Source organism: Dunckerocampus dactyliophorus, chromosome 5, assembly GCF_027744805.1.
Source record: "Dunckerocampus dactyliophorus isolate RoL2022-P2 chromosome 5, RoL_Ddac_1.1, whole genome shotgun sequence".
Classification (NCBI taxonomy): Eukaryota; Metazoa; Chordata; class Actinopteri; order Syngnathiformes; family Syngnathidae; genus Dunckerocampus; species Dunckerocampus dactyliophorus.
Genome location: NC_072823.1, coordinates 33,217,329 through 33,242,500, shown reverse-complemented (window position 1 = coordinate 33,242,500; position 25,172 = coordinate 33,217,329). Strand labels below are relative to the sequence as shown.

At 44.3% G+C, this 25,172-nt stretch overlaps 1 protein-coding gene across 12 annotated transcripts in view; it reads left to right on the top strand.

Annotated features, from left to right (window-relative positions):
* Positions 1 to 13,204, top strand: part of si:dkey-30c15.10 (uncharacterized protein LOC559353 homolog) — a 52,025-nt gene extending 38,821 nt beyond the window's left edge. For 8 of the 12 annotated variants that reach the window (XM_054776165.1, XM_054776162.1, XM_054776164.1 and 5 more), the window contains 3 exons: positions 5,101 to 5,208; positions 5,269 to 5,405; positions 8,883 to 13,204. In XM_054776165.1, coding sequence (XP_054632140.1) covers positions 5,101 to 5,208; positions 5,269 to 5,405; positions 8,883 to 9,042 — 405 coding nt within the window. In that variant the 3' untranslated portion in view covers positions 9,043 to 13,204. Of the gene's footprint in view, positions 1 to 5,100; positions 5,209 to 5,268; positions 5,406 to 8,882 lie in introns of those variants that run through there. The other 4 variants (XR_008570402.1, XR_008570403.1, XR_008570400.1 and 1 more) reach the window with 3 other exon arrangements.
* Positions 13,205 to 25,172: the final 11,968 nt, after the last annotated feature.

Here is a 25,172-nt window from a genome sequence, read left to right as displayed (position 1 = left end):
TTGTCAAAGTTCCACGCAAAGAGGTTGTAAGGGTGTGTGCACATTAGAGTGTTCTTACTGCGCTAGACTGGCTTCCAAAGTGTCGCTGGCTACATTGCAAAAACATACAGGCAACTTCTATGTCAAGCTAATGTCTCACACAGGTACACCATACTCGAGTACCATCTGGTGGTTCAAATGTGCAGTACACCTCTCATGACAATGAAAAAAAATGTAAAAAAAAAAAAAAAATTGTTGTAGATAATATCGATTTAATACCGATAATTTGTAACACAATTATCAACCATTCAAAAATTGTTATCATGACAGGCCTAGCTCTCATGCACGTGATAAAGCAAAGTCAAAACCTGAACACGATTGCTCCTCCTGCCATCAGCAGGTAGCACCATGGCCGCGTAGCCGACACGCCCTGGTCATTTTAGGGTGTGGCTACTTTGCTATAATGATAAGCTGACATCATGCCATACGTATTCACAATGCTCAAGCACACGTATAGATACTAACCATTCTTTTCTTAGTCCATTTATGTGAAACTTGTTTGGATGAATGGTGTAATGGGTTAGGGCCTAGAGGGACCAAACTAGGGCCATATGCAATCTGTTTTATTCTGTTTTTTTTCCATTTTAATTTTGAAGAATCATATTTTCTACATTCTACACTTTTTACCAACATAGTGTTTGTGCTTTTTGGGTTGGTGAATAAAATGTCTGTTAATTAAATTCAAAACTCTTTACATTTATTGCTACGATACATCAATGGACAATTTAGTCCAGCAATGGAGAAATGTACAGTATGTAGCATGGCTAAAGCTTAGTTTCTGGACGCATCCGTGAGGTCCTCACGGCTCCGCACGGCCAAATTACATCACGTTTGCAACCTCGCCCATCTGCATGGCCCAAATTTTCTGCACCGCTCACCTAGGAAATTTTCTAACTACACGGAAAAACATAGTGGACGAGGAAGAGCTCCTGGTGGCGGAGATTGGAAAATACAGACATCTTTATGATTCGGCACATAAAGATCATTGCGATCAACAGTTTGTCATCGATAATTATTGGAAAGAAATTGCTGCCACTCTTGGAAGAGACGAGGAGGCAGTCAAAAAAAGTTGGACACATTTTAAGAGACAGATATGCGATAGAAAGAAAGGGCGCTAAAGGGAAAAGTGGTGGTCCAGGAAGTGCAAGAATCCCCCACCAATTCTGAAAGGGATGGGTTGGCTATCATCCAAATGTTTAAACTCATGCTTGTTGCCGTGTTGTAAAAAACGACACTTTCTACTTTTACTATGGTGTATTGTTGTACACATGCCATAGACGCGTACACTTCCCCTCATCGTCTCTGAAAATATGGGCTAACAGCAGGGACATGATGCACTGACTAAATGCTGCAAACGTTGTCTCTGCCTAATTCCATGGGTCTCATTTCCATGCAGCACGTACATGCGACAAGCTTAACTTTTCAAGTGGGATGTCATCCTCTGCTACAAAGTCTTCAACAAACTGTAATGCTTGTCTTTAAGGAAGTTGTCATCACCCATGCATTGCAGCCCTGTCACGATACTCAATAAATCGAATGATTAAAAAAAACAGGTGGATAATTTTGAGCTTGGATTAATTGAAATGTGCATGTACGCGTGTGTTTGCTCTGCTCATCTCTCTGTGCCATACGGGCTGAATGACGAGTGTTCACTCTGCATGTGTCTGTGCACATTGGTTCTATAGTGGAATGAACGGAGAGAGTGAGCCCTCTTGTCTTCTCATTCTGATCTTGTTGGAGGCGGGGCTACTAGTGAGCAGATACAGACAGGAGCTTATGCACAGGAGCACCAATTTAGCCTTGGGAGAAAGCATACGCTAACATGAATGAAGGCACAGAAGCTATGGTTTCTAAGGAGAACGCAACAGCCTCAGTGTGGGAATATTTCGGAATGAACAATGGGCCTCATTCACGAAACGTTCTTACGCACAAATGTGTTCTTAACGCCTTTTTACGAAGATTTTTGGCATTCACGAAACGTGTTCTTAACTCTCAGTTCTTAGATCGAAGAACAAATTCTACGAACGCTCAGGAGGACTCTTACGCACAAGCAAAGCTTGCACTTTCAATGCGCAATCGCCCTCATGATGGATTTTGCAACCTGATCCCAAAAAATGCAGTGCAAATAAAATATCCCAACAATTATTTATCATCAAAACAACTAAAATATACTCCATGGATAAATATACATATATTCAAATCCCAATTCATCAAAAAAAAAAAAGGCTGGCTGGACGTGCGCTGCAGAGAGAATGTAAAGGGACCATTAGATTTATTTGCTGAAAGCCACCAATATTTGATGTCCCGCTTCAGGCTTCAGGCTTCCCTCTCTGTTCTTGCAGGTGTGCAGGATCATCAGAATAACATCGCAATGAAACGTGGTGTGTCTATTGCGCACGTAGCACCCCCAGATAACGACATGCGCCCCCAGCCACGTCTTGAGCCAGAGCACGGGGCTGCTGTATTAATTAGGCAGCGTCTAATCAAATGTAACCACAGAAAAAATACATTGTCATACACAAACTATGTATTTTGACTTTATTTTTCCATCATGATTGTGTAAATATTTTCTAGAGTTTCCGAAATGGTTTGGTTTCTGATTGATGGCCCACCTCCCGTTTCCTCCAGATCCCTCCGGTGCAGTCCAATCTTTTTTTTTAGTCTATTTTAAGTCAAACCACTTCTTTTTTACCTCTGCGGTGGTGCGTTTCTCCGTGGAAATGGCATTTATGTTTCCTGCAATGGTGCTCCATGCCGACTCTTTTTGGATGGCCTGATGACCGGTGGATACACGTGAAAATAAGGTGGTCTTGTGTTCGCTCACTCCTTGTAAAAGCACCTCTATTTCAGTAGAATTGAACTTTTTCTTTCGTTTGTTGTCCAGCTGCTCCTCAGTCTTGCCCTTGCGCGTTGCCATCTCCGCCTCCAGCTGCCACATTTTTGACCTTGTATGGGAAATAATAGGCGGTGACCTATGCAAAGTAGGGCTCACATGCACGGGCATCGCAGTTGGCATTCATCAACCTAAGAACATCGGTTTGAACGATTATCCCTACTTAAGAACGTGTCGTGAATGTGGCGCAGTTTCCAACCCGCGCCTTCTTAAGTACACTTCTTAAGAAGACTTTTAAGAAGATGTTCGTGAATGAGGCCCAATGTGCGCACATGAACATCAACAAACCGATATGTGGCATTTGTTCCAAAGTAGTGATGAGGAAGTGGTGGAACACAACCAACTTATACTGTATGCACACCTGAAACACCACTGTGCTTTTCAGTTTTCCCAACTGGGGGGGTATACCGCTGGATATGCAGCAGAGCCTTCATTCTGACAGCCAGCGCTAACTGCTTACTGCCTTTGCATGGTAAAGTAAATACAAGACAATAGCGCAAAGTGGTGCACACTGATGGACAGTGTTGTTTGCTACATTGCAAAAGAAATGCTACCATTCAATACGGTTGAAAAGGCAACATTTCGGGAAATGTTGGACAGACAGTACGAATTGCCTGAAAAATTAAATTTTATTGCATTTGATATGATATACTCACATTATTATGCCACAAGAATAATGAAAAAATTAGCTCAAAACTTCTGTGTCAAGCTAACGTGACTGAGGCTCACACAGTAGATCGCCATATGACATCAGTCAGCTGACATTAAGCTCCCCTACTGATTCGCGCTCGCTCCCCTGCAACGTTTCAAGCTACACACGAAAATGCAACTTTCATCTTCATGATTGTGATGATGGAACTAACTCTGCGGTAAGATGTCTATATCTATAACTAAAGTTATCTGTTCACTTGTAGCGGCTAACTACATAGAAAAAAAGTGTACTGTTTACTGGCTTTGCTTGGCGTCATGAACTCTACTACAGAAATCAGTGTTTTCTACACGTTGGCTTCTTAAACTATTCAAGATTCAAGAGTTTTATTGTCATATGCATGGTAAAACAGCAGTTATACTATGCAATGAAATTCTTATTCTGTTCATTCTCCCAAGAAAAGAAAGAAATCACAAGAAAAAGAATAAGAACATAAACATATATACCAATAAATTAAGTAATAACAGAAGAGAAGAGAATTATTTATGATGACATTAAAAATGTCATTGGTGAAACATTTTCAATATGTTGCCTTGACTTGGGCTGCATCACCATTTTACATTCTTGTATATGGCTAATGTTTGCTAGCAAATGCTAACTGGATGTAATACATGAACTGTGTGCGCTAATGAACGTTACGTAGCTAATGTGACTGACGTATTACCAGTACTCACTCACTAGTACACAACTATTTAGGACTTATGTGGAATGATCTTTATTTCCATATTGAAGGGAATTATGATAGCAACTACTTTGATGACCTGGAAACTTTGAGAATTTGAAATACTAATCATGAATATTTACAATAGAATGTCAGAGTTTACTGCTTACATTTTGTATATGTTATGTTTTATTGAAGACGTAGATGATTTTTAGATCACTTGCATGCTGAGAAAGTGCGTGCACTCCTGATATACATGTATAACCTACATAAATACATACTCATATTTTATTAAAATAAAGATAGTAGGTAGATCTTTGGGACTTGGTCATTTTAAAAGTAACTTGCAGGCTAAAAAAAAGTGTGAGCAGCCCTCATCTAGTGGTTCAAATGTGCATTGCACCTCATGATAATTATTAATGAAAAAATATTACCAAAAAATGTTGCCAATATTATCGAATATCGCCAATACTTTGTAGCACAATTATCAACTAGCAAAATTTATCGTGACAGGGCTATGTATATGTACGATATTGAACTAACACCCTACTGTTTAGCAAAGTCAAAGCTGGTGTGTATGAATATCTTTACATCAATCACAAACAGAACAGCTGTGCTTTCATGGATGACCATGGAAATGAAAAAATATTCCCATTTGAGAGGTGGATGAGATAGGAGGATTTAAACCTTGGTTGTGCGTGTGCTCACACAAGTTTAAACAACCCAACTTGAGTTAGGTGCTGCAAGCGTGGAAGGATAGTCATGCGTTGTGGCTTGAAGTGTTGTGTCTCTCTGCAGACAATTTTTGAGTTGATAAGTGGATTTGGGCTTTGGCACCGTCGATACTTCACCCTGGATGGGTGCACCATGCACTACTGGAATCATCCCAACGACAAGGAAAGCAAGGTTGGAATCATGGCAACATTTCTATCCAATTTTCTTGGCTGAAAGGCTGTTTTCTTGCAGGAAGCTGAGGGCATTATCACCCTGTCCAGCTCCCCCAATCAGTGTGTCCGACCCGTCAAGAGGGACTCGTGTGCTCGACCTTTCACCTTTGAGCTGGTTAGCAGCCTTCCACAAGACAACCAGGAATCCTTGACCAAGTGAGTTATTAGCCAGTATTCTTGATTAACTTGTCATGTGTCGTTATATTCTATTTATGCATATATACAGTAGACACCCCTACAACGAAAATAATCCATTCCGAGTTTACGTTATAGGGTTTTTCATGTTATACGAAGCGTAAAATACATGGAAATAGCCTAATCCGTTCCAAGATCACCTTTGGCCTTTCAAAAATATTCAAAGTGCACCAAATATGGTGGTCACGTACACAGTATGTAAGTCAGCCAATAAGATGAGAGCGTAGGCGGTGCCCCAATAATCAGCCAATGAGAGCGTGAAGCGTCACCAAGTGTACTCTGTTAGTCATGGAAAATGTTTCCCTCTCTCTGTCGCGCGCGCTATTCAAATAGAATTTTTGAACTTGCACCGGCTTGACGCTTTACGTTATATGGAATTTCTTACGTAATACGATGCATAAACTTGACATAAATTCTTTACGTTCAGTGGAATTTACTGTATGTAAAAGGAGGTTTACGTTATGCAAGGTACTACTGTATTATGTTGTTATTGTTAAAAAAAATCTTTTTCTTTTTAAAATGTCATAAACGTCTTCTTTTGAAAGGTCTTCAACCCACCTAGTGTTGCATACGTGCAGACAGATACGACCCATATAGTGACGGGTATGGCCCACCTACTGACATGTACGTTGTGACACATACGGCCCATCTAGTGACACGTACGTTATGACGTACACCTAGTGACACATGAGTACTTATGTACGTGTTAGTTTTCATTTTTTAAAAATATTTAATCAATTTTATAACAATTTTTAAAAACTTTATTCACATAAAACATACAAATCTATAAAGTTGGGTTGTAACGATTCCTATTAATAAGGATTGGAATGGTATCGTGATTTGTGGTTTCTGACAGAATTGTAGGACGACATTGGTTTGTTTCAAAGGATATGATCCAAAACGATCCGGTAAGTGTTTATCCAAAAATTTCAAGCAGTCTGACAGTGAAATAAATAGCTGGATGCCAGACAGTACAGGTGAAGTTTCCTGTTAATCCTGTTGTTCCTGTTGTATCCTTTCCCAGCTTAATACAAATCAACAATTCTTGATCGCAGGTCTCCAGACAGCTCTTTTGAACGAGCCATGGTGCACATCAGACAATGCTTCTCATCAAGACAATTCTTACCAATTCTGTGTGTTTTCACACAAGATCAGATCACATTTGATGGTGATTTTATGCAGAAATGTGAGAAATTATAAAAGGTTCACATACTTTTTCATACTTTTTCACTGTAAGCTACGCTGGAGCACATCACAGGACAACTCACAGGTCCACATGTTCAAAAGGGGATTAGGAAGTAGGAAAGCTTATTAAATCTACGCCTCATCCCTTTCACATCAGTTGCCATTAGGGCTGGTCGATATGACCTCAAATTGATATCACAAAAAAAATTGGGCAGTTTTATTACCTCAATAACGATAAATGCACGATAAATCCCCAACCACTGTATATCTTTGCCATCTGAAAATAATTGCAGGAAATGCAAATGAACTGCTTTATATTGATTTCTTGCCCAACTGGCACACATTACTTTCAATGAAATGTAATGCACGTAATGGGGCGCACCAATCCCACCTATAAAGCCTTCTGAGAAAACCCTCCAAAAAGCAGCAACAATGCTGCATTTCCATAATGTGCTTTGGGTGATTACGACAGTGTTCATACTCACTTTACATTTAGTGTTCTTTTGCTCAACATCATCTTTGTGGAAGCCAAAAGAAACGTCCCTGGGACTGCAGTCCACAAATATAAATGAATGGTACATACAGTACCCTGGCATACTACATCCTGTGCACACGTACTAAGCTACACATCACATGACTGGCATCACCGCTCATGCAATTACTTTACTGATGATATCAAGAAGAAGCACCTTGATATCTATGGTAACCAACCTACCACAATCATGTCAGCTCATATTTTCCAATAAAAATTATAATAATAATAGCATTTATAAATATAGTGACTTTCTCATTTTTCCAACAATTCTATTCAATTCCAGACCTTCTATTGTCATGTTATTTGTCTATATGTGTGTGCCATGTTGGCTTTACAAACTGGATAGATAACCATCATCAAAATGATCATTTACACAACGAAAAGAGAATTCCACATGTTTTTTTAGCCATGTGACCATCTATCTATTCCTGACATCAAACCATAGCATCCTTCACAACTGTTACCAACAGCAAACTAATCCTGGTTTCCCCTTGAGACGCTTTTATCATGTTTTTATTGTCTTATTCTTTATTTCTGAATTGTCGATTTTGCTTCATTGGCCATGATGTACATGTTTAGTTTCTTTAAGGGCTTTAAAAATCCATATATTTCAAGTCTAGTATTTGTGTAAAAAAGTATTTTTAGCGCATGAGTGGGATAGCAGCGTTCCAGTATCTAACTGATAACATAGCTCGTTTGCTCTGTCGGCGAGTGCAGTTTGTAGGGCTGAGATGTCAATGCGAGTTCCTGATGTGAACCATGAAAAGTTGTAGGAGATTCGTAGATTTCTATACGGATGCACCAAAATGTTCCTCTGCTTTGATTCACTTGGTATGGACTTATTTCAGGAGCAAAACACCAATGGAAGGCTTGAAAAGGGTAGTTGCATGTGTGCACCTTTTTATTTTTTCTACTTGCACAATTTACGAGTATTTCCCGGCCCATATGTGAGTGAAATGCTGGCACTGTACAGCCGCTTCTTCATCTGAACCATCTGCCATTCCCTCATTGTCTTTTTCCCTTCTTGTTCAGACCGGATGGGTGGAGTCATGTGACGACACATGCTGTACATTTTCCATTTGCAATTCATTTGTTCATCTCCTGTATTCCAAATGTAGTCTTGGCCAAGTGTAAAGAGCTAGGACAGTGATATGGCAGTAGAACAATGTGTTGCAATGATAGCAGGTGGTGTCAATGAAGGTCAAAGTCAACTTCAATGTTTATTAATGTGTATATACAGTACTTTGATCATGTACAAGTACAATATAAACATGTTTTGTTGATGTGATAAATTGGATTGGGGTGAGAGGTTAGAGTGGGACCATTCATGATTTTCTTCCTACTGGCTTTGCATGTGGTCTGCGGGTTTGAAAATCCGTGCGGGCCATGTGTGTGCCTCTTGCGATTTTCCTTTTTTTCCTTTTCCACGTAGGAGCACGTACGTCAGGATGTATGGCCCGCCTAACCAAGGCTCCATAGTACAGTACAGTGTAGTCTAGTTTAGTGTAGTGTAGCACAGTAGTTTTGTTGTGGTAGCTTGCTATGAATAATGCAGTGTGTGTTGTCGGAGGCAAGTGTCATTGTGTATTTGATTGTAGTGGAACATCTCATAGAAGATCAGTATGACCAGAAGCCATGCTGCGCTGCCTCCCGCACTCTTGCATCAGATGTTTTTCATGTGTGTTGACATTGATGAGAAGGTGATTGTGATGTTTCAGGTGTTGGTTTTCGGCAGACACCAAGCAGGAGAGGCTGGACTGGATGGAGAAGCTCAACCAGGCTCTCTTCGACTTCCACACATGGAAGCCCACACCATCCATCCCAATCCACCATCCATCCAACACCTCCAGGGAGAACCTGAGAGAAAGCATCTTGTAACCATTTCTTTTTTTCCTTCACCTTTGCTTTACCTTAAACATCTCTACTACTTCACTTTCTCATACATGTACCTGATTTGACTTAAATGATTTGGGGAAGATGCTGGCCTTTTGGTTGTATGCTGTTAAACGTGTGTGTGTGTGTGTGTGTGTGTGTGTGTGTATGTGTGTATACATATGCACACACACACACACACGTGACCCCAGTGAGGACAAGCACTACAAAATAGATGCATGGGAAAGAAATGTTTTCTGCTTAATTGGAGTAAATATATACTGTATCTCAGATGTACAAGTACTTTGATCTCCATTTTGTGCAGTGTGCTGATACCACACACACACACATACAGTTTATCCAGTATAGCAATGAAATAATGGGTGAAAAATGAATATTATTGATGATTTCAGGTGTGACAGCTGCTTTTTGTGCTGCTTGTGTTTGTGTGTATTTCCATATATGTTGTGTGTGTCCAGTGCGAGCACTGGTGAGGTGTGAAGCTGATTATGCCATTTTGTATAGAATTATATTAACTCTCATTCTATGAAGGAAATCCATGTCGCAGTAAAGTGATTTGATGGGAGATGAATGGTCAACCAGGAGGTGTAATATTCTTACATACGTCAATATTTGAAGCGTTCATGCGTTCCTCCTCGCAAGGGCCAGATGGCAGTTGTGGGGGACACCAGTCACAAATTTGAGGACTTGAGACTGGCTTGACTGACTCTGTAAAAAGACTTAACTTGCTTGTGACTTCATGACTTCGACTTGCCACAGTTGACTGGAAATGACTTGTTGAAGTAGCGTAGTGTCCTCTTTTGAAATGTTATTAATGCCAACAGGAGCGCTCATTTCCATCACAGCATGCACTCACCTCACATCCCTGCTATGCTGTTTGCAAGACAAAAGGGATCATCACGCAGACCTTGAAAAACGGGCAAAATATCAAAATAAGGAAGCAGTTGGAGAAGGACCAGGAAATGACACGATTGAGAAATGCTGCATCCTTTTTTGGAATGTTGCCCATCATCCACAATGTGAGACATGAACACATGTTTTCCTTTTTTTGTGCCTTCTAAAAAGAGAACAATAGTTGGCAAGAGGGAGCTAACAATGCATGTAATGGGACACACCTGTTTTCACTCCAAAGCCCTCTAAAAACGAGGTTTAGTGGTTTTCTAGCCATGCTGGGAGCATGCAGTAACAGGTACACTCATGATAACGTCATGCTTGTACATACATGTCAGTATTTTGGGAGCTTCCTTCCTGGGTGCATTGATTTCACATAGCAACATAGAAAGGAACTAACAATACTTCTGGCAGCAGCAGCAGCAGCATAGAAAGCATACTAATCACAGCAGAGTTTGTGAGAGCCGCCGCCGGCTACTTTTGGACAAATGATGATCCAGCACCTTCTCTTTTTGAGGATGATCTGCAGGTTTTAGAAGCAAGAAGACAGTGAAACTTGGTCATTACTGCGGCATGACTTGGTGTAATTGCAGAGCTGCTGTTTGTGCTGCACTGAGTGGCGTACAGTGTTACCATGGATGGAACAGCTTGGTGTGTATGGCGAGGAGGACGCTGCTCCAGGATACTGCATCACAACCAAGAATTGCTAGCGCTAACAAACTGTGCAGTGGTAGAAACATTTTTCCATCTCCCGAAAACCAAGTGAAAAAGACGCCCCAGACCAGATGGAGTAGGTCACCGTGCTATTGATGGTGATACATGGAGCACATGATATCACAACACAGTCCATTGAGCTGTGTAGAAACAAAACATACTTGACACATCATTTGCTAGTCTATTCCTAGTTGTTCATACTCTCTTCTTGTTTACTAGTCAGTACACATCGGTGTCCTACGGTATTGTTTTGTAGTGGGCCTGTTATCCCTCAGTCGGGGCATGAGGCACTGTCAGTACGCCAAAAAATAGTTGCTGGTGTTAGCTGCAACACTAACGATGTCACTGTAGCTTGTTTCTATACAGCTCACTTACACTATGTAAATACAACATTGTTGGCATTTTTTGTGGGGGGTTTTAGGGCTTTATAGTCCAAATAGGTGTGTCCTGTGACATGCATTGTTAGATCCGACATGCTAGCTGTTTTTATATCTTTAGAAGGCACAGAAAAGAGAAAGATGTGTGTTCATCTTTCACATAAGGACTGTGGATGATGGGCGGCACTCCCTCACTAATGTGCACTTTTCCTTTAACTATGATGATGAACCTTACCTGGAATCACCTTGGATGTTGAAGATGATATTGGAGTGAAGTTACGCCAAAGTTTTACAGGCCAAGTCCAAGACAGGACATTGTCAGAGAAGGAGGACCCACATCTTGTCAAAATGTGATGACATATACTGTATATTTCATCAGTATCAATATTAGGTGAAAAACTAACGGTCATAGTGTGATTGATGACTTGTAAACATGTGTGGTGGTGGTCCTCTTTTTTTTTTTTTTTTTATCCGGAGAGATCATTCTGAAACTCCTGCTGTTTTCCTACAGCTGGCTCTAGGGGGCATAGGAGTGATGGCGTCCTGGGGGTCCGTTAGGTATACACATATGTAGTGAACATTTTATGTGCCATTTGGGAATCATGCATTTGTTTCCCTAGCAATAAATTGTGACCCCCGGGGGTCCCGTTAGGTATAAACGTGTGGAATGTAAGTGATACTGTCAAGGTGGAGGTGATATAGAGTAGTTTGACCAACAGCAATGTGTGTGACACATGGAAAAGGAGACTGCTGGTCCCTCTGGTGTTTTAAGAAATGCATGAGTAGGCACTTGTTGACACTTGTCCTGGAAAGTTGGGACAAGCCACAGGTAGCATGATTGCTCAACAAACAGCGTCATGAGAGTTTTGGCACATAAACAGCAAATGTATGACGTGTCTGTATGAGCGTTTTACAATTACAGTGGAAGCTCTGAAGATCAACACTCCAAAAGTGTACCTCACACATGTTTCATTACCATGATTCGTTTTCTATGAGCAGCCAGCCATGTTCCATATATATACGTGTACAGTATGTATATTTATATGTGTGTATATATGTAGCCTGAGGAAAAGGAAAGTTCAAAAAGTGATCTCACAAATGTTTCATCCATTTCTCCTAGACAACTTTGAGATCTGTATGACACCAAACTGAGACTAAGGTTTAGTTCTGCAGTGTCTCAGATGCACAAAATCTCAATTGTCTCAATCAACTACCGTAAAGTTTCATTTGACGTGCCTTGACAAACTAATCGCATCTCATGTAATGAAGGAACATACGGAGCCCCGCAGGGGAAATGGAGAAAAAATGGGTAAAAAAAAAAAAAAAAAAAGAACTTTTGCGTTCCCTCGCAAAAGAGACAGTGGTAAAGTTAGAAACATGTTGACATATTCAAACTTCGAATGATGATGAATAAGTCCCAAGTGAAAGGTTCAAAGACAGCAAACATACCTCTTTCCCACCGTGCAACACAGACCAACAGCTACAAGACACTTTTGATCAAAACGAGCCAGCAGCGACACCGGAGCACAGGGACCGTCAACAAATGTCTTCTTCTTCATCTGTATTATGGCGGTTATCAATGTTGCCAACTCCTCAGTAAGACAAGTATCTATTGGCTGTCCTGGAAGGACATAGATGACGTCGTTGGCTAGTTTGCATGTTTGTTGCATATGATGTTGTAAGAGATGTAGGAACACAACATAAGTATGATAGATGAACATGAATATGATTGTAAGCTATTTTTTGTGACGCCCTTATTTGGTACCACCCCCACAGGATGTGCTGTTATTTTGAAGGCGGGAAGTGTTGTAGTGTGTGTTGAGGTGACTTGATGGAAGGGGGGTGAGAGAGACGAGCGGGCGAATAATAATAAACGTACTTCTTGTCACTAACGAGCCAACACGTGAGCTCCGTGCACGTCCTCACTATACTTTGGCAGCTAAGCTAATACAAGTTAGTAGGTTGGCTAACTGTCATTAACTGCCTAAACTTCACGCTTTACCGTCACAGAAACAGCTGGGCTTCCTCACTGGATAGATCCTACCGCTGCCACCAATGTAACCGAGCAGATTAAGATTTCCACTAATATTTTTGGAGTGCAGAGTGGACAAACGCAGAGGAGCCAGAGCTGCAGGAGGCGTGTTATTATTCGCCCGCTCGTCTCTCTCACCCCTTCCATCAAGTCACCTCAACACACACTACAACACTTCCCGCCTTCAAAATAACAGCACATCCTGTGGGGGTGGTACCAAATAAGGGCATCACAAAAAACAGCTTACATGATATATTGTGGTGGACACTAGGGGGCATGTCTCTCACCCAGTCAGGAGTTGACTGGGGGCGTGGTTAGAGTCCAGATTTGGGCGCGCAAGTATTAGCGCTATAGAGGAGATGTTCCATCTTTTGTGAAGTGAGTTGTGTGCAATGGAGAATAAAGTTCTGCATGAGACCAAACCTTGAGTCTTCCTTACAACTGCCACATTGGTGACCCCGTTGAACATGTTTCAAGCTGCAGATGAGTGTGATTCCTCATCGGCCTGGTCACCCCAGCTCCGGCCGTCGCCGCCGTTGCGAAGCTCCCGGAGTTCTGGCAAAGCGACCCGACTTCGTGGTTCCAGAATATCGAGGTGCTGTTCCACTTGAGGGGGATCACGACGGACGACTCCAAGTACTACCTGGTCGTTGCTGCTCTCGACCAGATGACCACTCGCCGTGTCATGCAGGTGTTGCGTGCACCCCCGCGTCTTGGAAAATTCAACGCGCTCAAACAGTTTCTGCTCAGGAGGTACTGTTTGTCACCCACGCAGAGGGCAGACAGACTGCTTTCCCTGCCGGGCTTGGGCGATGCCTCGGTCATGGATTTGATGGACAATATGCTTTCACTTTTGGGCTCGGATGACGGCGGTTTCCTTTTCCCGCACATTTTCTGGTGCCAATGTAACTCAGCTGTGTTTTTGTGCGATTAAAAGAAATGTTATTTTTCTATAGGTAATGTTCAGGGATTAATGCCACTGTCGTTATCAGTTAAATAAGGTGCTACTAAATTTTATACATTCGTTGTTTTATTATAATTGTATGTGATTGTCTTTATAAGAAATGGACATCTTTACGACAGTATTGCGACAGTCGTTATATGGTTACCATGGTGCCCCGAGTGAGCGCTGTAGGCTCGCACATGGTCAAAGTGTGTAGGAGAGCCACCTGTGTGTGCCAGGCCTGTCTGCTCAATCCATCACTGCATGACTTTATGCTGTTTTCCTGCTAGCGAATTGGATGTGAGAGACTGTTGCTGTTCCTTGTTGGCTACAGTGGAGGAAGAGGACACCATCCACCTCCTTGTCATCATCATCGTCACCATCCTGCCGCTGCTGGAGCATCCCAGGCACCACAGCACACACTCATTCCTTCATACACAGCCCATATATACATGTATAGAGCTCTATAGACTCTTTAATTTTGTATGCTGGCCAGCAAATGTTAAATTGTGCTCAGGACAGTTTAAGGCACAGTCAACATTGTGTGTGTGTGTATATATATAATTGTTTCCTTTGTGTGTTATATTTAGATGTTTTGTCCATGCATGTTATGTTCGCTAAGTTCTAGTTTGTAAAGCAAAAGAAGAGATGCATTTCAGTCCAGCAAATAATTAAATCTGGATTGATAGTAAACTGCTATCAGGACTCTGTTTTAATTACTCATTGGTTACATCCAACGTAGAGAAAAATTGACACCTGAACAGGGACTTGAAGTGCATCTCAAACTGCAAAGCACTTAAAAGGTCAAACATTAGAACATATATATTACTTGCAAACTAAAGAAAAATATGGAGTTTTGTGAACGATATGGATTTGATCCAGAGTACACTGTACTTCTCAGAGGTGTTTCACCTAATGTGCAGCTAGCAGAAGTTAAAAGGGTTTTTGCTGCACAAGATGATGTTGTCAAAGTGCAGCATATTAGCAGTCTTTCCAGTGTCATGCTATGCCAGTTTAGTGAGGATATAACCCCAATGCTCTTAGACGAAGAGTATCAGGTTGAGAATTCATGTTGGGAGGTTATTCAGGTAGATAAATACTGTCCACCCAAGTCTTCAAGTGAGCCACTCAGAGAGGATGTAGTGCCCCTTGCTCGTGTCATTGGTGACCTAACTGCTAGTTTTAGTGAGCAAGTTAATGAGTTGGCCCTAGAATACAATGTGAATCCCACTACTCTACGTCATGTAGCAATGAAACATATCAGGCGTGAAGATGATGGAGACAAGGGGCCGGCAACTTCAACCCCGGCTGCTGCCTTTGAAACACATACTGCACCTAATCCAAGGCTCGCTGTCCCACACCATACTACTCCGCCATCAAGTGCTACACAGGCCCCTGATGACACCTTGCTTGTCAACCCACTGCCCGCAGATGTCACGAGAGTGATTGTGGAACATATTGTGAAACATGATCCACTGGTGTCTTTTCCTGCTCCCAGAGAGTCACGCCTATTTTCTGGAAACTCTCCCAAACCTTCTACAGAGGTAGACTATGGCATATGGAGGCTTCGAGCTAAGCAGGCACTAGACGACTCTAGTCTGTCAGAGGCACAGCAGCGTCGTATGTTACTCGACAGCTTGCTGACCCCTGCCTTAAATGTAGCTCTCTCCATTGGAGCACAAGCAACACCCAGTGCTTACCTCCGTGAACTAGACAAGGCTTATGGTAATGTTACAGGAGGAGAGGAGCTGTACATCCAGTTCCTAGAGACTCACCAGAACAGTGGAGAGACAGCATCTGACTACCTGCGGCGACTCCAAACCCTTCTGCAGGAAGTTGTTGAAAGTGGTGGTGTGGCTAAACAAGATGCTGACATGCAGCTATTGAAGCAGTTTCGCAGAGGTTGCTGGGATGACTTTTTAATTGCCACCCTGCATTTCAATGACCTTGCCACTCGGACTCTTACCTTCTCCGAGTTACTGTTCAAAATTAGGATTTATGAAAAAGAAAGTCAGTTAAAGGAAATGAGGAAAAAGCGACAAGTGGGCGGTGTTTCAAACAAAGTTTATACCAAAGCACATTTAGCTCCTGATGAGTCAACATCTCTTTCCTGCAACCAACACCCAAGGCTGCATACTCTGGACACGAAGCGACTCGAGGAGAGGATCAGTCAGTTGGAGGAGGAGCTTCGTAAAAATGCATGTCCACCGAACGAACAAGCCTTTAGAAATGACCGTCCTGTGAGAAAGCTCCCCCCTCGGGCTAAAAATAACACCACAGCAACAGTCTTGAATGTTCCCACCCAGAGTTTCACAAAGGTTAGGAATTTCTGCTACAATTGTGGCGAAGACTCACATATGCTGCCACAGTGCGCTAGCCCAACAAATGCGGTGCTGGTGAAAAAGAAACTTTGTGAGAGACACCAAGTCAGACAGGACAGACGTTCACTAACCCATCAACAGCAAAACCTCCAGCAAGATCTGTCTTTAAACTAGTAGGAGCTCCAGCTGTGGAGCAAGCTGGAGCTCATTGCCATACAAGCTCCCATCTTTTGAGTCAGCGTATGCGTAATCCCTCAAATGAGAGCCAAATCTTTGATGTCCCAGAAGGCCTTGTGGGAGAGCCCTGTGATAGTGAAGCATGGCTGGATGGAGTGAAATGCAATTGCATTGTTGATTCAGGGTCCCAAGTGACAATTATATCTCAGTCATTTTATTCCCGATATCTTTCCCACAGACCGTTGTTCTCCACTGAGAAGGTGCTCGACATTGAAGGTGCAGCTGGACAAAGAATTCCTTATGTGGGCTATGTGGAAGTGGATATTCGGTTCCCTAAAGGTGCATGTGGCACAGACAAATGCTTTCACATTTTAGCATTAATAAGCCCAGACCAATCTTACAACAAGTACCCTCTCCTTGTTGGCACAAACACACTGCTCCCGATGGTTAAGAATTGCCAAAAGCAGGGTGGAACACAGTTTCTGGAAGTTCTTCCTATCCAGGCTAACTGAGCGATGGCTTACACCAAATGTTCTAAAGCTACCGACTCCCAAACAAAAGATGCCAAAGTTCTGCCCGTGACTCTGAGTAGCAAAGTACCTGTACCTATAAAGCGTGGTGAACTTCGCACAGTGAAAGGCAGCTGCCATACTAAATCACCTGAGGGGTTTCAGGCGCTTGTAGGGGCTAAAGATGAAGTTCCCACACCAGGTGGTCTGATTGTCTATAATCAGATAGTGGATGTAAAATCTGAATCCCACAACAAATTTAAACTGGCTGTACGAAATATGTCCCAACGTGACATTACCTTGCATCCAAAGACAACCATTGCTGAGTGTTTCTTAATTGACTGGGCTGTGCCTGTTGTGCTCTCTGACCAGAACACCCTGTCAGATATGTCTGAGCCGCAAGCATATTCCCTGCTGGTGTCCCAGGATGAAAAGGTTAACTCAGCTGTTGATGCCCTCCATCTGGATTTCAGTGACAGCCCCATATCACCACAGCTGAAGGAGCAAATAGAGGCTAGAGTCATGAAAGAGGTACCCACTGCATTTGCGAGACATGATTTGGATGTTGGCAGTATTGCAGGGATCACCCATCGCATAGAACTGGAAGATCATGTACCATTCAAAGAACGAACAAGGCGTGTCTCACCTGCAGACTTCAGTGACTTGAAACGGTCTCTTCAGGACCTCTTAGCAACCGGCATCATAGAGGAATCACAGAGCCCCTACGCCTCTCCAGTTGTTCTTGTCAGAAAGAAAAATGGAGATCTGCGGATGGTGGTGGATTACCGCAGGCTGAACAACCTGACCAAAAAAGATGCCTACCCGTTACCTCGTATAGGGGAAACATTCACCTTGCTGTCAGGCTCTAAATGGTTCACTGTACTTGACCTTAAGAGCGGGTATTACCAGCTTGATGTTGAGCCAGCTGACCGACCAAAGACAGCATTCACCACACCTTTTGGTACGTGGCAGTTTCGTAGGATGCCACAAGGCTTAACCAACTCTCCAGCCACCTTCCAGCGAACCATGGAGAAGGTGATGGAAGGAATTAATCTCCAAGAAGTGGTTGCTTTTCTTGACGACCTCATAATATTCTCAAGCTCCCTTGAAGAACATGAGGAGAGATTGATGAAGGTTCTCAAGCGCCTTGCCGATTTTGGTCTCAAGTTACCCCCTTCTAAATGCAAATTCTTTCAGACCTCAGTGAAATACTTAGGCCATGTCATTTCTGCTGAAGGGATACAACCAGATCCTGACAAAGTTGCTGCTGTAAAAGAATGGCCCAGGCCACAAACAGTCAAACAACTTCAGTCATTTTTGGGTTTCACTGGGTACTACAGGTGTTTTGTGAGAGGTTATGCAAGTATTGTCAGGCCTTTAAACGACCTGTTGAAAGGAGATCTACCTCCGAGGCACAAGAGTTTTAATTCTTGGCCAAGGAAACAGTCCCAGTCACTTGGGGAAAAATGGACATTTGAATGTCAAGCTGCATTTGACACTATCATCAGTAAATTAACATCAGCACCTGTTCTTGCCTTTGCCAACTGGCAGCTTCCATATTTGCTCCATACTGATGCCAGCCTGACTGGTTTAGGTGCGGCACTATATCAGGTCCAAGATGGTCAGACCCGTGTTGTGGCTTATGCTAGTCGTGGTCTTTCAAAAAGTGAAAAAAACTACCCCGTGCATAAACTGGAGTTTCTCGCCCTTAAATGGGCATTCAGCGAGAAATTTCACGACTATTTATATGGGGCTCAATTCAAGGTACTGACGGATAACAATCCTTTGACATACAGTACGTGTTGACTAGTGCAAAGTTGGATGCCACAAGCCACCGGTGGCTCGCAGCTCTGTCAATGTATAACTTTGACGTTCAGTACAAGGCTAGTCAGCACAATGTTGATGCTGATGGACTTTCTAGGAGATCTCATGAACCATCGCCAGATGATGAGGAGTCTCAAGAAATGGACCAGAGAATCTCGAGCATGCTAGATCGGGTTAGCTTGTCACCCGGTGAGTTCCAGGTCCTGAATGAAGAGACAGTCAACACTCTTTGTATGTGTCATGGTATCAATGCCAATGCAGACTCACAAAGCGAACAACAGGATGCTGACAGTGTGATACCTGCAGTGGAAACGCTTTTGTGTGATGACAGTGCGGTTCCAGATGACTTGGAAGACCCATGTCCTGGTCAATCGTCCTTACCTGGGATGTCTATGGAGGACTGGCATCGGTTGCAGAGAGAGGATGTGTCCTTGGCACGAGTGATTGACATACTGGAAATGGAATCTGACACTGAGACACTAGAAAGGAGGTGCGAGGAGTCCGAAGTAGTTCTGCTACTCCGAGAGCGGCAAAAGCTACGTTTATTGGATGGAGTTTTGCACCGAAGAGTCTATAACCAAAGAGGTGAACCTTTTCATCAGCTTGTCATGCCCAGTAGTCACACAGAGAGAGCATTCCATGGTGTCCATGACACAGTCGGTCACATGGGCATTGAAAGAACGGTGGAACTAGCCAAAGCAAGATTTTACTGGCCGAAAATGGCTAAATATATTGAGGCAAAGTGTAAAAGCTGTGAGAGATGTGTGAGACGAAAAGCTAGAGCTCAACGAGCTTCTAAACTGGTCAACATCAAGGTTAGCGGTCCTCTCGAGTTAATTTTCATTGACTTTCTGACATTAGAACCCGACACAAAAGATACTAGAAACATACTAGTTGTGACTGATCATTATACAAAATATGCACAAGCCTATCCAACAAGAGATCAGACTGCCAGGTCTGTTGCGACTGTGCTGTGGGAGAATTTTATCAGTCACTATGGCTTTCCTCGTAGGCTACACAGTGATCAAGGAGCTTGTTTTGAATCTGAACTTGTTGCAGAGCTTTGTAAACATGCTGGTATAGTCAAGTCCCGCACAACACCCTACCACCCAAGGGGAAACCCTGTGGAAAGGTTCAACAGAACTCTGCTTGATCTGCTCGGTACTTTAGAGGACAAGAAAAAGGAGGAGTGGAGGAAATATGTGAGGCCACTTGTACATGCGTATAATTGTACGAAAAATGATGTAACAGGTGAAGCTCCTTTTCTTCTTATGTTTGGACGAGAACCACGTCTCCCAATTGACCTTTGCTTTGGTATTAGTCCTCAAGGCCACAATACCAGAACACATTCCCAATATGTGAGGGACTTAAAGAAAAGACTCAAACATGCCTATGAGTTGGCATCAAGAAATGCTGAAAAGAGACAGCTATTGAATAAAAGGCGTTGGGATGCTAAAGTGACTGCTCTGCCGTTGGAAGTAGGTGATAGAGTCCTGGTAAGGAACTTGAGCCTCCGAAAGAAACACAAATGTTAGGTTTGTTTCATTTTGGTGTTGTCACCTTTTGACCTGTGTGCTTCTCTGTAGATCCCTTCACTCCTTGAGTGGGCGGCGTCACGAGGCACACCTGTAGCCACTTGGTCATCAAGGGCTCTTAAGCCCCATGGCTGCAGGAGGTGGACGTGGGATTGTACTACTGGTTTGCATGCTGCCTGTGATACACCAGTTTGTTTGCTCCTGTGCTCTTTGCCTTAAGATTGCTGTGTCCTTTCAAAGTCTGTTCCACGTGCTCCTTGCCTCCTGTGACGCCGTCTGCTCATCAGTGAGTTGTTTCCTTTTTCCACGGTGCCTTTTTGTTTTACTACCTTAGTTGCACCGTTCTACCTCAGTTTGGACTCAGAAGTTTTTGCTATTTGTTTGTTACTTGGTTCCTGTTCAACAAGATTAAAGATATTATTTTTACCTGGATTGTGTCTGGCTCTGCATATTGGGATCTCTGCCTGACTGCACGTAACAGAACAATCCCACCATGCAAACAGATCCCGCAGAGTCTGACCCGGTGCATGCTGCACTCAGGGCACATGGAGGTTTGATTAGCGAACATCATTTGGCTATCAGGGATATGTCCACGCTTCTCCAGTCCATCTCCAGCAACTTGGACCGGCTCGTCAGTGAGGGAACGAGCTCCACCTTGTCGGCTCCAGCTGATGGCATAGTCACTCCTCCCCAGCTGCTGCCATCTGTTCCTCATTCCTCTGCCAGTGGATTAAAGGAACCAGTAATTCCTCACCCTTCAAGGTACGCTGGCGACCGTGGAAAATGCAAACAATTCATACACCAATGCCAACTGGTATTTGACCAGCAACCCATCACCTACCCCACCTGCCGAGCAAGAGTAGCCTTTATGGCCAGTCTCCTGTCGGAGAGAGCTGCTGAGTGGGCACTGGCTATATTAGAGAATCGTCCGGAGCTACGGGACTCTTTATCTGGCTTCATTTCTGAGTTCCGCAAGGTGTTTGACCACCCCTTAAGAAGGCGCCAGGCAGCCAGCCGTCTGATGGCTCTACGCCAACACAAGGCTTCCGTGGCAGACCACTCAATAAACTTTCGCATTCTCGCAGCGGAGAGTGGCTGGAACACTACAGCCCTCTGTGATATTTTTCTAGCCAGCTTGAACTCTAATATAAAGGATGAGCTCGTAACGAGAGATGAGACTGAGTCACTGGAGCAACTCATTTCCCTCGCCATTAAGCTGGACGACCGCATCAATGAGCGCAAGGCAGAGCAACGAAACCCTACGTGCACCCAGTCTTCTTCTTCCACCTCCATCCTGCAACCATCCCCTCCAGATGTGGTTCCCAGCACAGCAGTCCTTGGTCCAGCACCCAGTGAGGAACCCATGCAACTTGGAGGTGGTCGTCTTACTCCGGCCGAGCGGACACGCCGGCTGCGCCTGCATCTCTGTCTATACTGCGGCCGTGCTGATCATGTCATCTCCAAGTGTCCTGCTCGACCTGCAGGACGTCCGACCTCCACTGGAGGAGCATTCACCGTGGGCCAGTCTACCGTCGAGGCGTCGCCAGGGCGCCTTCAACTGAAAGGTACACTCGCCTGGGAAGAGAACTGCCTTAATATCTGTGCACTTGTTGACTCTGGGGCAGATGACTGTTTTTTGGATTACAACTTTGTTAACCTGCATAACATCCCTGTGTTCTGTCTTAAGGAGGCCAAAGTGGTTCGTTCGCTCGACGGGCGCGTTTTGGCTTACGTTACTCACCAAACCGAGACACTTACCCTAAGAGTATCCGGTAATCATTTTGAGAAGCTGAGATTCTTTGTAGTACCTTCTCGTTCGGCACCTCTAGTCCTAGGCCTCACTTGGCTCAAGATTCACAACCCTTGTATTGATTGGTCTAGACTTGCTATTACCAATTGGAGCCAGTACTGCCATTCCCACTGCCTCCGTTCCGCGTCTGTTCATGCACCCTTTGCTCACTTTTCACCCACTGAACAGATTGACCTTTCTCAAGTACCAAAAGAATATCATGACCTCAAGGAGGTATTCAGTAAGGACAGGGCTATGGAGCTCCCACCCCATCGACCTTATGACTGTGCCGTTGACCTCCTACCAGGAGCTAAGTTACCCACCTCCCGACTGTTTAACATCTCCAATCCTGAACGCGCAGCCCTTGAAAATTACATCTCCACCTCCCTTGCAGCCGGACACATTCGCCCTTCCTCCTCACCTCTAGGTGCCGGGTTTTTCTTTGTGGACAAAAAGGATGGTTCATTAAGACCATGCATTGATTATCGGGCGCTAAATGACATAACCATCAAGAATAAATACCCACTTCCTCTTATCGACTCCGCGTTCTCCTCACTTCACTCCTCTGTCATTTTTTCTAAATTGGACCTTCGGAACGCGTACCACTTAGTCAGAATTAGAGAGGGGGACGAGTGGAAAACGGCATTCAACACCCCTATGGGGCATTTTGAGTACCTAGTTATGCCGTTTGGCCTCACTAACGCCCCCGGAGTGTTTCAGAATCTGATCAATGATGTGCTACGTGACATGCTAGGTCGCTTTGTATTCGTGTACTTGGACGACATCCTGATTTTTTCCCCTTCCCTTCATGAACACATACATCACGTTAGGCTAGTACTTCAGCGACTCCTGGAAAACCGGTTATTTGTGAAGGCGGATAAGTGTGATTTTCACTCCGAGTCGACGTCTTTCCTGGGGTTCATTGTGGAGAAAGGGCGACTCAAGGCTGATCCGGCTAAGATACAAGCCGTGGTCGATTGGCCCACTCCTATAACAAGGAAGCAGCTGCAGAGGTTCCTGGGCTTCGCCAATTTTTACCGTAGATTTATTCGCAACTTTAGTCGAGTCGCAGAACCTCTCACTAAGCTTACATCCGTTAAAGTCTCATTTGTCTGGACCCCAGAGGCAGACGCGGCATTTAAAAAGCTTAAATCCTTGTTTATAAGTTCCAACGTCCTCACCCATCCTGACCCCTCTCGCCAGTTTATTGTGGAAGTTGATGCCTCAGATTCCGGGGTCGGGGCCGTGCTCTCACAACGTTCTTCCACTGACCGTAAACTCCGCCCCTGTGCCTTCTTTTCACGCCGTCTCTCACCTGCCGAAAGTAATTATGACATAGGCAATAGGGAACTGTTGGCCGTCGTCTTAGCCTTACAGGAGTGGAGACATTGGTTGGAGGGCTCCACCCACCCTTTCATTGTATTTACTGACCACAAAAACCTAGCTTACCTCCGCTCCGCACGACGACTTAACCCTCGCCAGGCACGGTGGTCCCTATTTCTAGCTAGGTTCAATTTCACCATTACATACCGCCCTGGCTCTCGTAACAGTAAACCGGATGCCCTCTCCAGACTCTTTTCCCCTTCTTCAGAGGTCCCCGAGGCTGAACCCATCCTTCCACAGACCCGGATCCTGGGCGCTCTCCAATGGGAGGTTGAGAGCCGAGTGACAGATGCCCTCAAGGACATTACCCCCCCAGCGAAGTGTCCACCTGGCCTTCTATACGTCACCCCTACACTGCGCTCCGAGGTCCTGACCTGGGCACACAGTTCCAGGATTGCTTGCCATCCAGGCTTCCACCGCACCCTGTTCCTGCTTGGTCAACGTTTTTGGTGGCCATCCTGTCGAGCGGACACCAAGCAGTTTGTGGCGGCCTGCCCAGTGTGTGCACGCAGCAAGGCTTCCCACCAGGCTCCGGCTGGACTTCTCCGCCCACTCCCATTACCCCTCCGCCCTTGGTCACACATTTCAGTAGATTTTGTTTGTGGACTGCCTCCCTCTGACAACAACTCTGTGATTTTTACTATAGTTGACCGTTTCTCCAAGATGGCCCATTTCGTTCCCCTCCCCAAACTCCCATCTGCATTGGACACGGCCAAACTTCTAATCCTCCATGTTTTCCGCCCCCATGGCATACCTTTGGACATTGTTTCCGACAGGGGGCCTCAGTTTACCTCTGCCGTGTGGAAGTGTTTTTGTGAAGCCCTAGGGGCAACCACTAGCATGTCTTCGGGCTATCATCCGCAATCAAATGGACAGACAGAGAGAACCAATCAAGACCTGGAGACAGTACTGCGCTGCATCTGCCACCAACAACCTGCTTCATGGGCTAAACATCTTCCCTGGGTGGAATATGCTCACAATTCCTTGGTCAGTTCTGCTACAGGTGTTTCCCCATTCTATTCTGTGTACGGCTACCAGCCCCCAGCTTTTCCATCCCTGGAATCTAATGTGGCCGTTCCCTCTGTGCTCCAGCACCTACGCCGTGTCCGCCGTGCCTGGCGCAACACCAGAGCAGCCCTAAGACGCACTTCAGAGCGGAACCAACGTGTCGCGAATCGCCACCGCAACCCAGCTCCAAGTTATAGACCCGGTGAGAAGGTCTGGTTGTCATCTAAGGACATCCCTCTGGCAGATACTTCCAAGAAACTGGCCCCGAGATACATCGGCCCATTCACGGTGGAACGAGTCATCAACCCTAACGCAGTCAAGCTCCAGCTCCCTACATCTCTTAATATCCATCCTGTTTTCAATGTCTCCCGTCTCAAGCCAGTCTCTACTAGTCCTCTCAGCCCTCCAGTCAGGTCACCTCCTCCTCCTAGGTTGGTCGACGGCCATCCCGCTTATTCCGTTAACAAGATCCTTAACTCTCGGAGAAGGGGTAGAGGTTTCCAATACCTTGTAGAGTGGGAGGGATACGGTCCGGAGGAACGTTCATGGATTGGCGGTAAACTTATTCTTGACCCCTCTCTAATTTCTGACTTTCACAAACGGTTCCCTGAC